General features: G+C 36.9%; 1 protein-coding gene and 1 pseudogene across 1 annotated transcript; both read left to right on the top strand.

Moving 5' to 3' along the window:
- Positions 1 to 4,196: 4,196 nt before the first annotated feature.
- On the top strand, positions 4,197 to 4,856 carry LOC105052780 (uncharacterized). Its single transcript, XM_010933716.1, has one exon. The coding sequence runs from the start codon at positions 4,197 to 4,199 to the stop codon at positions 4,854 to 4,856; it is 660 nt and encodes a 219-aa protein (XP_010932018.1).
- Positions 4,857 to 9,468: 4,612 nt separating this feature from the next.
- LOC105052769 (transcription factor MYB90-like) lies at positions 9,469 to 10,694 on the top strand (annotated as a pseudogene).
- The last annotated feature ends 3,307 nt before the right edge of the window (positions 10,695 to 14,001 follow it).

The following is a 14,001-nucleotide window of genomic DNA, read 5'->3' as shown; positions in this document are numbered from 1 at the left end:
GTTGGACTCCGTTTTTCACCGTAAATCTCTCTATGAGCTCAATGTGGATCGAATTTCGAGACATCAAATCCTAACGAAAGGTAGGATTCATTTTTACATGTATGTTTGCAGGACAAAGGTACCCATTTGAGTTTGCAGTTAGACACAGCCACTTACCAAAATGCAGATCCTTGCTTTGGTACGTTACCATCGCATTAATTTAAATAATAAATCACATATAAAACTGTTGTCAACAATGATGCGATCGATTATGAACTACAGTTAGATTGATAAGAATGAAGAGAAATGTGAATAGAACGCATCTAAAGGTATACAAAAGATAGAGGATTGGTGTGATTCATGGCTTAAAAAATCTTTTGGTCCTACAAATAACACATTTTTTGCTTTCTTCTTCTTCTTCTTTTTATGAAAATGAGACTAAGGAGTTACCACTTCGTCATCTAATTTTTGTTGCAGAAGAAAGAAAGTTCACAGAGGATGGGTGGAATGTACAGTATAGCAACGAAGAATAAGAAAGGCCGTCTAAAAATGGCTAGACAGCAAAAAGAGATAGGCAAGCCCTAACATCATCGATTCCTCCCAACAAGTTTTTTTGAGATTAAGGGAGGCCGGTAAGGCGGCTACGAGTACGAGTATTTACAATAGGCTTAAGAATATTGATTCCATCTTCGCAAAATGTAGCAAAGGCTGGAAAACCGAATGATAGGACAGCACGAAAGATAGGAAGGGCGCAAAAGGACCACCTTTTGCTCAGAAAAAATTAAGCAGAAGAATCCATTGTAGTCCAATTATGAAGGAGCACGATCCACCACAGTAACATTCGTTAAGACCTTAAGGAGAGCAAATTCCATCATGGTTGAAGTGAGAGGCACCTGTAGCAAGAGTAAATAGATCTGATTTTGTTCTATACTCTTCCAAATCCGAGAAGGTCTTTAAATGATCAGAGGTGAGATCACTCGTTAAAGAGAGAGACTCATCTAAGAGCAATGGTTGAGGCAGGTTGCTCTTTGTGAAGAAAAATCCTTGAGTTTCCTTCAGTCTAGATACTCCAAAGAATTGTTTTTTTGATGGAAAAGTGAAGCAATGAACTGCCACCCAGCCTTTATTCAGAGGGGCATGTACAAAGGGAAAGGCATACAAGAATAGAGCAAAAAGTAAAATACTAAGAAGGCCAAGCTCCTCCAAACAAGAGCATTGAGGTTACAGCAACAATCAAAATAATAGAAATATGCTCATCTGCATGTGACAACTGAATGTAATAGACCAGGCTTGTACCGGAACACTCTCCCTTGCGCATCTTTTGTCCCTGATTTTCAGAATTATTAGAGAATGGCACTGCGGGGAGGTCATGAGCTAGTAGATCCACTGGACCCAGAGAAGATTGGAAGTAATCCCTGCCGTTTAATCCAAAGAATTGTAGCCACCAACATTAATATGATTTTTGTTCATATATTTCTGAAAATGGGAGGGAACCCACTTGATGCAACGGTCCTGCAAGTTTCCAGGAGGGGTTGAGCCACACCAAAAAAATAGAACAATAAAAATACCAGCTAGGGGATATGAAAGATCAGTGAAATAGGATACTCAAGGACTCTGAAAGTTCGGCATAGAAAAGGCAGCTCCAATATTCCTTCCACATCTTTAGAAGATGACCTTCTCCGGTGTTTTACTTTGTTAAGAGCAGCAAGCACTAAAGGGCATTTGATTTCTGAAGGAACATTTGAGGACCATAGGGATCTCGCCAGCTCCCATCTGTACATGGAAGTAGTAGAGAAGTACTCAGATTTGTTTTGTTTGCAAATGAGTTTGTCGAGGTCAAACTTTGGGTGAAAGCCATTATTGACGAGACAGCGCAAGATAGGCGAGATTACTATGATGATCTTCCCACCCCACAACCCCTCCATCCAACCTCACGCCCATTCCCCTTTTCTTTTTTTCATGTGAACAGGAGGTAGTAGGAAGCTACCACCATTTTATTCTACGAATAAAGAATGCAAAATACTCTGTAACAGAGAGTGGCAACAGAAATTCAGCTTACAAACACATTACACCCCACGCCCATAATATTTTACAATTAATGTAAAAGTAATAAAATTTATGCAAGCAACATTAAAGAAAGGAATAAAATAATAGCCAGTGTAAGGTTTCAATCATCCTTCCTTAGGTTGCATTTGGTGCATCACCGGACAATTTTGAAAGGTTATTTGAATTATCTTCAAGATAGATTACAATCATTAAATTACCAGTAATATTGATTACTATGTTTGGTACATATAAATAAGGTTGCAGTAAAATTATTAAAAATTTTGATTGACATGTTTGGTGTGACAATCAGATTGCCAGTAATACGGAATCAAATTTTTAAAATACCTCTTTAATCTTATAATAATAATAATATATTATATTATCATATATAATGATATTTATATAATTATCATAATATAATATATTTTAATATAGTATATTATAATATTATATTATGATATTATAATAAACTATTATAATATAATATAATATAATATATTATTTTAATATTTAATATACTAATATAATATATTATACTATAATATTATGTATAATAATTATATATTATATATTATGTTATATTAACAGATATTATTATAATATATTATAATATTCAAATATTAATATATTATACCATATTATAATATAATAATATAATAATATAATAAATATATTATTATATAGAATAATATTTATATAACATATATTACAATATATTAATATAATATATAATATTATATAATAATATAATAATAAATTATTATAATATAATATAATAATAATATAATATAATATATTGTTATATATAATAAGATTTATATAATATATATTATATTATATTATCATATACTATATTATTGTAATATAATATAGTTACTATAAAAATATAATAATAATATAATAATAGTATATTATATTATAATATATTATATTATATTATTATATATAATAAGGGTAGGATGAGAGCTGCCAGAGAAGGGGGTGGAGGGATGGATTTTGTGTGATTTTTTTTTGAGGAATAATTTTATCCAAAAATTTTTTACAATATTACCAAAAAAGTGATAATTTGGATAGCCACCTCTCTCCAAGGCTATCTAGATTATCTCTTGAGAGATAATCTGGATTGCCAAGATAATCTAGATTGCCACCACAAAAGCATACCAAACACAATAATCTGGTGGATCCACTTTAAATTGCTAGAATTTTGGATAATTTATATTGCCACAAAAAAAAATATACCAAACACAATAATCTGATGGGCTTACTTTAAATTACCAGCAATCTGGATAGATTGCCAGCTACCAAATGCAACCTTAGTTCTTACGTTGGAAGAGGTTCTAAGTTCGGCTAAAAGGACAGCACTGCATTTATGTTTTTGAAAAGAATAGTATTTGATATTGATCAAAGGATGGTAGAACCATCAAAAATTTTGTATATAAAGAAGAAATTGTTGAGAGTTAATGTGTTGGGTTTCCTAAGCACAATATCTATTTCCTATGTAATTAATTAGTGTGTATTTTATAAAGCATGTACTATTTCCTATGAGATGAATTGGGGAGAGGAAAAGTTGAATTAATGATGAGAGTTCAAGAGATATTCTGTAATCTCTAAATAGATGAGACTTGCAGCATGAACGTATGTGTAAAAAAATTATCAAGAATGAAAAATTAATTCTTCCTCTCATATTCTGTCCATCAGAAACATCGTAGTTCAATTCTTATTTCCATCATTTGGTATCAGAGCAAGTAGATCGTGGAAAAGTTTCTGCGAAAAAAAAAAAAAAACAAACAAGAGAAGCTATGGCTAATCCAAGCCAAAATCTACAGCAACACTTCGTTCCGATCTTCACCGGTGACAATTATGATTTTTGGGCTGTTAAAATGAAAATAGTCTTCAAATCATTAGGCCTTTGGAGCATTGTCGAACAAGACTAAAATGAGGAAGACCTAGCCTCAAGTTCATCATCAACTAATCAAGTTGATCAAGCCAAACAACTTGAAGAGTTGCAGCAAAAAGATGCAGCAGCCCTCTTAAAAATTCAGCAAGGAGTCTCAGATACAATCTTTTTAAGGATCATTCGAGCAACAAAAGCAAAGCAAGCTTGAGAGATCTTGCAAAATGAATATCAAGGAGATCAAAAAATTCGAGATGTCAAACTCCAATCTCTTCGAATGGAGTTTGAAAATTTGAAGATGAACGAGAAAGAGAAAGAGACATTAGAGGAATTCTACAATAAGCTTGTTCAGCTTGTTAATCAAATGAAGAGCTATGATGATGACATTCCCAACAAGAGATTAAATGAGAAGATTTTAATCTCTTTACCCTTTAAGTTCGAATCCAAGATTGCCGTAATTGAAGACACTAAAGACATCTCCACCATAAATGTTGAAGAATTGACCGGCTCACTGAAGTCCAGTGAGCAAAAATTGAATCGACACTATAAAAAATCTATTGACAGTGCTTTTCAATCAATGCTCGATGTTGATTCCAGAAGTATAGAAAAAAGACCTCAAGAATCATCTAGAGGTGGAAGGTGTGGTAGAGGAAGAAAAAGAAATTCAAGAGGAAGAGGTAGAGGAAGTTATGATCGAAAAATTGAAGGTGACAACTCTCAAAAGAAGTTTAGAATTTGTAATAGGAGTAGCCATGAAGAGAAGGATTGTTGGTTCAAGGGGAAGCCACAATGCCACAACTGTAAGAAGTTCGGCCACTTGAAGAAGGATCGTCGCTTCAACTCCAACCAGCAAGCAAATTACATCGAGGAAAAAGAAGATGAAGGCAACCTATTTTTTGCATGTCAAAGTGTAGCAGAACAAAAAAATGATCAATGATTCATTGACAGCAGCTGTAGTCATCACATGACCTCAGATCCTGTGTCCGATGGACAAGCCCGAGGATGGTAAGAATCCAATCAGCAAGTAGACCGTCAAAAAGATAGATGATGTCCTAAACTCTCCAGATCCTACTATCAGTGGTAAGCAAATCACAGATCCATAGATGGTCATCCACCTTTATGCTTACATATGTCAACCATCTGAAAAGAGAGAAGCTAGAGATCCAAGCATCCTAGCTCACCTCAACTGAAGCTCCATCTCCAATCAACTATCTGACTTGGACAAATACAGCAACAGCACGGGCACAGATCTCCCTCCAAATGAAAGAGCATCCACAGACAATTCAGCTCTGGGACCCCTGACTCCATGCCCCATATCAAGCCTTTATCATCCTATTCCACAGATAATCAGACTGGAGAAGAAATCTAGCATCATGTCTGATAATCATAGCCTCTCTCTTATCGAGTAGCGACTAAATCTTGGGCCCCCCATCTCGCATGAACTAACAGACCACCTCTCAACACCAGATGGACTCCCCGGCCATTATGCTTAGAGCCCCACAAGAAGTTATGGAAAAGCTCCTGAGGCAAAAATCAGGCACCACCGTATTTGCCAAGAGGTAGATCGAGATGGAGCTTAGGACAGATCTAATGAGGATCATCCTACCCATCATAGAGACGATATTGGCTTGCCAGCCATCGAGGCGATCCTGGATCCACTGCTCCATATGCCTGTAGTCAGCCCTCCAAAGATGTTGTCCCATAATAGAAACCCCAAGATAAATTAGGATTCCAGTCTACTCCTGGATCTCCAGCCTGTCCTGGATAGCCTGCATCATTTGGACCTTTGTTTTGGAGTTGAAAATGATTGTAGACTTCCGCAAGTTCACAAGCTGGCCTAATGCCTGGCAGTAGGCCTCAACGATGGAAGCAAAACATCTTTCATTTTGGATGGAGGCCCGGCCAATTAGAAGATAATCATCGACAAAAAGGAGGTGTGAGAGTGGCTCAGTCCTAGGGGCAGGTTTGTAAGGCTCCAACTCTGATCTCTGGGCTATCGCTCTCAGCATTCGAGACAAAGCATCAGCACATAAGATAAACAAATAAAAAAAAAAAGAAGACAACCTTGGAGAAGCCCGAGCATCGAGGGAAAGAAATCTGTTGATGCGTTGTTGATCATAATTGTAAAACTCAGAGTCTCCATACAATCCATGATCCAATCGATCCTCCTGTCCTAGAAGTCAAGCTCCTGCATCGTTCGTCACAGAAAACACCATCTCATCCGGTTATAGGCTCACTCTATGTCTAGCTTGATCACCATCAGGCTATGACGGATAGAAGTCCATCGTAAATTATGCATGAATTTCTAGGCAAAGAGGCAATTGTTAGTGATACTGCGACTATTGACAAAGGCATCCTGCTCAGAATAGATCAATTGAGATATAATCGGCTTCAGTCGTTCGATCAGGATCCTGGCACACATCTTGTAGAGGATGGTGTAGAGGTTGATTGATCTGAAATGCTCTGGGGCAAATACATCAGATCGCTTCGGGATGAAGATAACCAACATCTTCTTCCACTCTTCCTGTATGCCTCTGGAGTCGAAAACCCTCTGCGCCACCTCCACCACCTTACCTCCAACTATGGGGCAATAATGATGGAAGAAAAAGGATGGAAATCCATCTAGCCTCGAGGTCTTGTCCTCCTTCAGGGATCAGAGAGCACCCCGCACCTCCTCAGTGGATGCTGTGCGAGTCAAGGCCTCTTTCTCCTGACTGAAGACATCACTCACATGCTGGGCACCCCGAAGTGGAGAATCCCTGCCAAGTGCCATCGTCCAGTGAAATCTAAAGAATTGGATGATCAGCCCTTTAATGTCCCCACTGTCCTCCACCATTGCGCCATCGCTTTCTCTCAGTTGTCTGATCTGGTTGGCAGACCTTTGAATTATCATCGACTAATGGAAGAATCTAGTGTTGCGGTCATCCTCCTTGATCTACTGGATCTTAAATTTCTGTCTCCACATCGTCTCTTACTGTCTCAGCAAAGAATGGTGCATCGAGAGCTTGCGATGAAGCTCCCTCAAATTAGACTCCTAAAGCCTCCCATCCTGATCCTCTCTCATCTGTAGGTCTGCAATGTTTGCCTCCATCTCTTCGATCTGTCTAGTACGATCATCGACCTTAAGATGATTCCATCAGATGAGCCTATGTCTAGTTAACTCCAACCTCCAAGTCACTCGATATATATCTTGCATCTCCACAGACCGACAACCTTCATACCTCATTGATCAGCTCCCATGACCTAGAGTAGAAGGTCCAGAACCTCTGAAATCTAAAAAGAGCCCTAGGCATACATGGGCCATTTATGGTGACCAAAAGCGGACAATGGTCGAGGGCAATCCTCGGTAAATGCTGAACCTGATGCCCAAAAAATCACTGGAACCAGTCGGCGATATCAAGGGCACAATGAATCCTCTCCTAGACTCTGGCCGCCCCCTGATGGTTGTTGCACTAGGTAAATCTGGGTTGAGAGCAACTTAGGTCAGTCAATCAGGCTCTCATCATCAATAAATTGCCTGAATTCTTTGGAATCAATGCTGTCCACATGCTATCTGCCGTCCATCTTCTCGTGAGGTTCCACGATGCAATTGAAGTCCCTAGCGATAAGGGATGGCAAGCCTTCCAACACCATCCTGAAAATCTTGGATCAGAGCATCCTCCGCTCCTTATACTCAGTACTCACATATACGCTAGATAGTAGCCACGAGCCTTCAATCTGCTCTAACATAATTAAGGCCATCTATTGTTTTCATCTATGGAAAGCATCCATCCTAATCAAGCTATATCTCCACATCATCAAGATCTCTCTTGACAGGCCCCTAATGGTTCTTTGAAAATGATTAGTGATGTTTTTCTCATTATATTTTGATAAATTTAATGCTATATAGATAGCTCAACTTGGAAACACTTGAGCCATACAAATCAAATGAAGCTTTTAATAAAATCATCATTGTAGCTAGCATGGTAGCGAATAGGCTGCTATTATGATTGTCTAAAATAGAAATAGCATGTAATTGGTTCTTAATTTAAACTATAAATCTAGGGTTACCTCAGTGGTTATACCCTCCACTTAAAAACTAGAGGTTTCGGATTTCTTGAACGGGTACATCCTCAAAATTTAATCATGTAATTATATATGACAAGATTTCATCCTATTCAAGGAAAATAAAAGATCAACTTAAACTTTGTTATTTTTTTATTTCTTACATTGGTCATTTGTATGCTATAATGATAAAATAATAATAAAAATTGCAATAAAATACCTCAAAATTTTCATTTTCAATGAAAGTGATCTTATTTGTTGATGAAAAAATTGTAATACAATCTATATTACCATTGTTATTGTTATTATTGTAACTATTATTATTATTATTATTATTATTATTATTATTATTATTATTATTATTATCTTTGTATTTTGTCCCATCATATTTTCTCATCCACTAACGTTTTGATCGACTTTTGTCCTAAGGTTCATGAGATAAAAATGGTTTTATAATAATATTTTTCACTAGAACTAAAGTTATATTGTATTTGCAAATCATTGATGTTCCATATGCCATGTGACAAGTGGGGCTTAGATCGGTGTCCTGTAGTGGATTTGTTGCATGAGGTGTAGATGGTACCTTGGTAGCCTCACTTCTAACTACAGTAATTTGCTTCCCATAACAATTTTTTTGCAGTTGTATTGGTCTACTTATAAATCAAAAAATAGCTATTATTAATCTTAATTGGAAAACCAAATGCTTGCAAGTCTATGATGAACTTGAAACATGTTAGTGATTTTTAAAGATGTGCAGAATTAACAATGAATTTTGGACACATTCTAATTAATTTTTTTAATTTTATCGATAAAAGACTATTGATAGTTTTGGATGGTGCATCTTGAAGTATTTAGACATGGATTCGTTTGCACGGAGGCCACCGGACCGCAAGGAACATTAAAAAAAAAAAAAAAAGGTTTACATTGTGCTCCTACTTCAGTTGTCCAAACGTACATCGAATACCATAGCTGTCATCGTGATGCAACTTGAAAACACGCAATAGTGGCATCATGGAGACCGATGGCATCAACTTGGACTGACTCTTTGGGTCACAAACCTGCCATGAGATGAAACATTTTCTTATGCGCGTCTTACTGCTAGATACTCCCAATACCATTGAATTTGATTAATCCACCTCCCTTCATGCTACAGGATAAGAAATATTTTTCATCACATTGTTCCTGTACTTGGTCAATCGCCCTGACAAAAACTAAAACTCATCAAGCTTTGATATCGATCCCCACCTCCATCCCCACCTCGCAATACGGTTTTACTTTCGGACGGATTATGAGGGACCAAGTGGGTGGTTCACGCGAAGGAGAAGCTACTAACGTTGCACCGAGTGGAACCACAAGACCAATTTTGACTCCAGACTTGGGCGAATAAATAACACTGTATTTGAGTGCTTATATAATAGAGCATCATCGACACCATGAAATAACACCCGTTCACCGAGTATCTAGCAACTCGACATTGCAGTGAATAAGCTAAAGTTTTGGTCTCCATGGGAAATTTGCGTGCCCAAGTCCAACGTCCAGATGCTCGCAAAGGAGCATGGAGTGAAGAGAGGGACCGGTTTTGTTTTTTTTTTTTTTTGAGGAAGTGCATTGAGAAATATGGGGAAGGGAAGTGGCGCCATGTTCCACAAATGGCAGGTAAGCGATTCCTTATAGGAAGCGGAGTCCTTTGTCATTCTTGAACTCATTGTGCTTTTGTGGATTTGAAGGCCTCAGAAGGTGCCGAAAGAGCTGCCGACTGCGTTGGTTGAACCATCTCTGCCCTAGGATCGACAGGGAGGAAGAAAACCGATCTTATTATTAGGCTTCATAAGCTCTTGGGCAACAGGGAACAACAAACTATGAAGATTAATTGCCTTGGTTAGAATATTAATATTCTTGTACTTTAATTACTTTTTCTGGTATATCAAGTTCCAAACAAGTAGGATAATAAATAACATGAATCCTAATTTAGATTTAAGTGCAAGAACTATTTTTTACCGAATGATTTACTGTACTTCTTTTGCAGAAACATGTACGCCATCTTTTGAAAATGGAATCTATGCACTTGAACCTATACAGAGGAAGTTGCCTTGTGGGTCCAAAGAAAATAAGTAATAATATCAACGCATCTTTTTTCGTACAATTGTATCTTTGATTTGTTTGAGATCATTCCACTTCCTCGAACTGAAATGGGGGTATGCAACCGCTAGGCTCTGGCTCTATTTGCTATTTTAGAGATGTTCATGCACCGTATGTGCTTTCTTGAGCCTCTTGTCCTGCAAGGGATCTTCTCAATTAAATTGTCACAGCTGAACACAAACAATTCAACTAATGAGATCTGAATTTGATCGATCAGGTGGTTATTAATTGCAGGTAGGCTTCCAGGCAGTACAGCGGTTGACATCAAGAATTTCTAGTATTCTCTCGCTTGAGAAGAAAAGTGGAACTTGAAAACAAGAAGGCAAAGCCAAGTGCTGAAGCCAAAGTAATCAAGCCACGGCCATGGGGAGCACCGTGGCAGTGGATTTGGTTAGGAGATCAGCAATCATGTGGAAGCCAGCATCAGACCGCTTCCTATGAGGAATCGCTTACCTCCCCTCTGGGGAACATGGCGCCAATTCCCTTCGCCATATTTCTCAATGCACTTCCTCAGACGCCTGTCCTCCTCTTCACTCCATGCCCCTCTGCGAACACCTGGACGTTGGACTGGGGAATGCAAATTACCCATTGAGCCCAAAACTTTAGCTCATGATTCACTGCAATTTCCAGTTGCAAGATACTTGGTGATATGTGTTATTTCACGGTCACGATCATGCTTTATAAGCGCTCAAATATTGCGAATTTATTCGCCAAAGACTGGAGACATTTGTGGTTCCACTTGGTGCTGGAGAAGTAGCTTCTCCTTTGCATGAAGCACCCACCGGTCCATCATAAGCGGTGTAATACCCGGCCCATTTGGGCTCTGGACTAAGTCCAAACCATCAAAGCCCATATATATATATATATATATATAAAAAGAGAACGAGAAGAAGACTCCTATCGGGAGTCTTCTTCTTCGATGAATCCCGAATGGAATAGAAGTCCTAGGACCACCGGGGTCCTAGAGCTCTCTATAAATAAGTCTCCCTTTTCCTTTAAGACTCTCCACCGGCGATCTTCATGCTTGATCTCTCTTCTTTTCTCCGTTGAAGCCGCGGCCTTCTATTATTGTGTTCGTTAAAAATCGAAAGTCGGAGACGCCATCGGAGCTCAGGTAAGACTCCGACCTTTCTTCCTCTCCCTCTTTCCTTTCTCCTCATGGCCTTAGATCATCGTTGGCCATCAGGATCGTCAAAAAATTCATGAAAAGGTGAGGCCCTATTTTGCTCTGTTTGGCCGAACCATTTTCCTCTTTTTTCTAGCCACCGGTGCTGTCGTTTGCGGCATCTCACCCTTAGGTTTGGATCTCCACCTCTCTACCAATCTTCTCCGAAGGTCATGACCGTCGGTGATCGGCCAATGACTGAAAAAATTTCGGAAAAGGGGCCGATCTCTTATTTTTCCGTTCTTTTCTTGATTTCTCGTCGGCCGAAAATTACCGCCGACAACTTTTTACCCCATTGCCATCGGCCGCCACTGTCGGACAATCAGCCATACCGCCACGCCTCGCTAGAGCACAAGCCACCCCCTTCCCCCTCGTGTCCCTCCTCTGTTCGGTCAGGAAAAGAGAGAGAGAAGAGAAAAGAAAGAAGAAAAGAAGAGAAGAAAAAGAAAAGAAAAGAAAAAAAAAAAGAAAAAAAAAAGAAAAATAAAATAAAATAAAATAAAAGGGGAAGAAAATGAGAGAGAGTTCTCTCTCTTTCCTCTCTCCTCTCTCCTCTCTCTATCTTCTTTCTCCACTTTCTCTCTCTATTTTCTCTCTCTAAATTTTTTTTCTAAAGTCTTTCTATTCTCTTTCTAATTGTATCACGGATCTTAGGATAAATTTCAAATAAATTAAGATGATCTGAAATCACTTCAAAATTCATGCAGCAAGTTAGATCTCAGTTCGATCTTTATTCAAAATTTGTAACATCGATCATGGTTCATCCATATTGAGTTACCCTGATATGACCTCTGATAATCTTAATTATGATTGCTTCATATGAAGGATATAAAGATTTTCTCTCCATTTTCTTTTTTTACTTTTTTTTTCTAGAATTTTCTTTCTCTCTTTATGAATTTTCTCTCTCCAGAAGTCTTGTGGACCAGTGGAGGGTCCAGATACTTAGACAAATCTCAATTTTGGTTAATCCTAGGAGACGTCCTGGATTTATATTATTAGGATCATTTATCCGTAATTTCTCTATATATGATTTTTATGTTTAACTCTGATTATGTAGAGATGTAATTGTTGTACAAGAAGATATTGAGCAAAATATCTTGATTTTGGATATGTAGATTGAGGAGCTCATCAATTTCTGTATTTAGATCAGTCATCGATAAAGTAAGAATCTCTGTACATTATCATCATTATATATGCTATTTTATCATTGATATTGTATTGTTGATTTTGCATCATTGAATTCATGATCGATGAATTTACTATGCTTGAGATACTGTTATTTGCTTATATGATTTTTAAGCATAAGTAAAGGTTATATCAATATATATGTATTCGTGATTGATGGTATGATTATATGAGCATGATATATCTATTTTGATCACACTGTAAATCGAAATTGATTTGATGAAATCAACATATAATAATTAAATAAAAAAGATATGATTTGGACTAGTCTTGTTATGTGGGATAGCCGGTCAGGAGCTTATACCTGGAACAACCCGTCAGGAGCTTATGCCTGGGATAGCCTGCCAGGAGCTTATGTCTGAGACAGCCGGTCAGGAGCTTATGCCTTAGGAGCTTGAGGTTGTAATGAATACTTTTGATCTTGCATATTCTTTAGGACTTACTCTAAGGAGTGTGCGACCATCACGTATCTGACTCGAATGTTGGGTTCGGGGCGTGACAGAGTGATATCAGAGCTTAGGTTATGATCATTTGGAGACTATGACACAAGTGATTAGGATATGATAGAATAGTATCAGAGCTTAGATTTAAGATCACTAGAGATTATAAAGTGATATCAAAACTTTATGTATGATCAATAGGATGTGAAAGAGTGATATCAGAGAATATGACTTAAGTGGTATCAAAACTTTAAGGCCACTAGGGACTGTGGCATAAGTGATATCAAAACTCTGAAATTATAATCAATAGAGTATGATAGATAATATTAGAGCTTAAAGTTATAATCATTAAGGATGTAATAGAATGATATTAGAGTTTAGGTTATGATCACTAAAGAATATGACTTAAGTGGTATTTAAGTTTAAGGTTATAATTATTCAGGATTGTGACTTTAGTGATATTTAAACTTAGATTATGATCATAAGGAATATGATAGACATAAAAAAAAGATTCAATATTTGGATTTCGAATCAATAGATATTATGATGAAATTTATGCATAAGTGATATATGATATTTATAATAGAATTGATGAGTTATATCTTGGATTTCAATTAGTAAGATTGATCTAAGTATAAGAAGTATTGATCCTGAAATGAAAAGAAAGATATTGATATGTTGTGTTGAGTATACTCGATGATTTTTGAATGCTAAATTTATATGGTGGAAGATCATGATAACTTTTTTGATTTTGATGTTAATTATTTGAGCATTATAAATTTTAGACTTATCAGAAGGAAGTTAATTAGGATGTGGTCTAAAAAAAATTACATCATACGAGAGAGAAATATTTTGAGTATTGAATCTATAAGAGGTTATATATGAAACTCGAAATTAGATTAAAAATAATAATAATAATAGTAATATATACTTAAATTTTATTAGGAGAATCTGAGATACACATCTTGATAAAATCTTTGGTTATTCAAAATATCATATTTGGATATGTTTTCTTGATCTTTCAAGTTACATTGAATTTTAAGTCCAAAGTTTGATTTTCTAAGTGGATCTGGGATATTTTGATATTATTATTAAATTAAATATGAAAA

This window comes from Elaeis guineensis, chromosome 2 (genome assembly GCF_000442705.2).
Source record: "Elaeis guineensis isolate ETL-2024a chromosome 2, EG11, whole genome shotgun sequence".
NCBI lineage: Eukaryota > Viridiplantae > Streptophyta > Magnoliopsida > Arecales > Arecaceae > Elaeis > Elaeis guineensis.
Note: the sequence above shows the minus strand (reverse complement) of the source record. Positions and strands in the feature narration are given on the sequence as shown.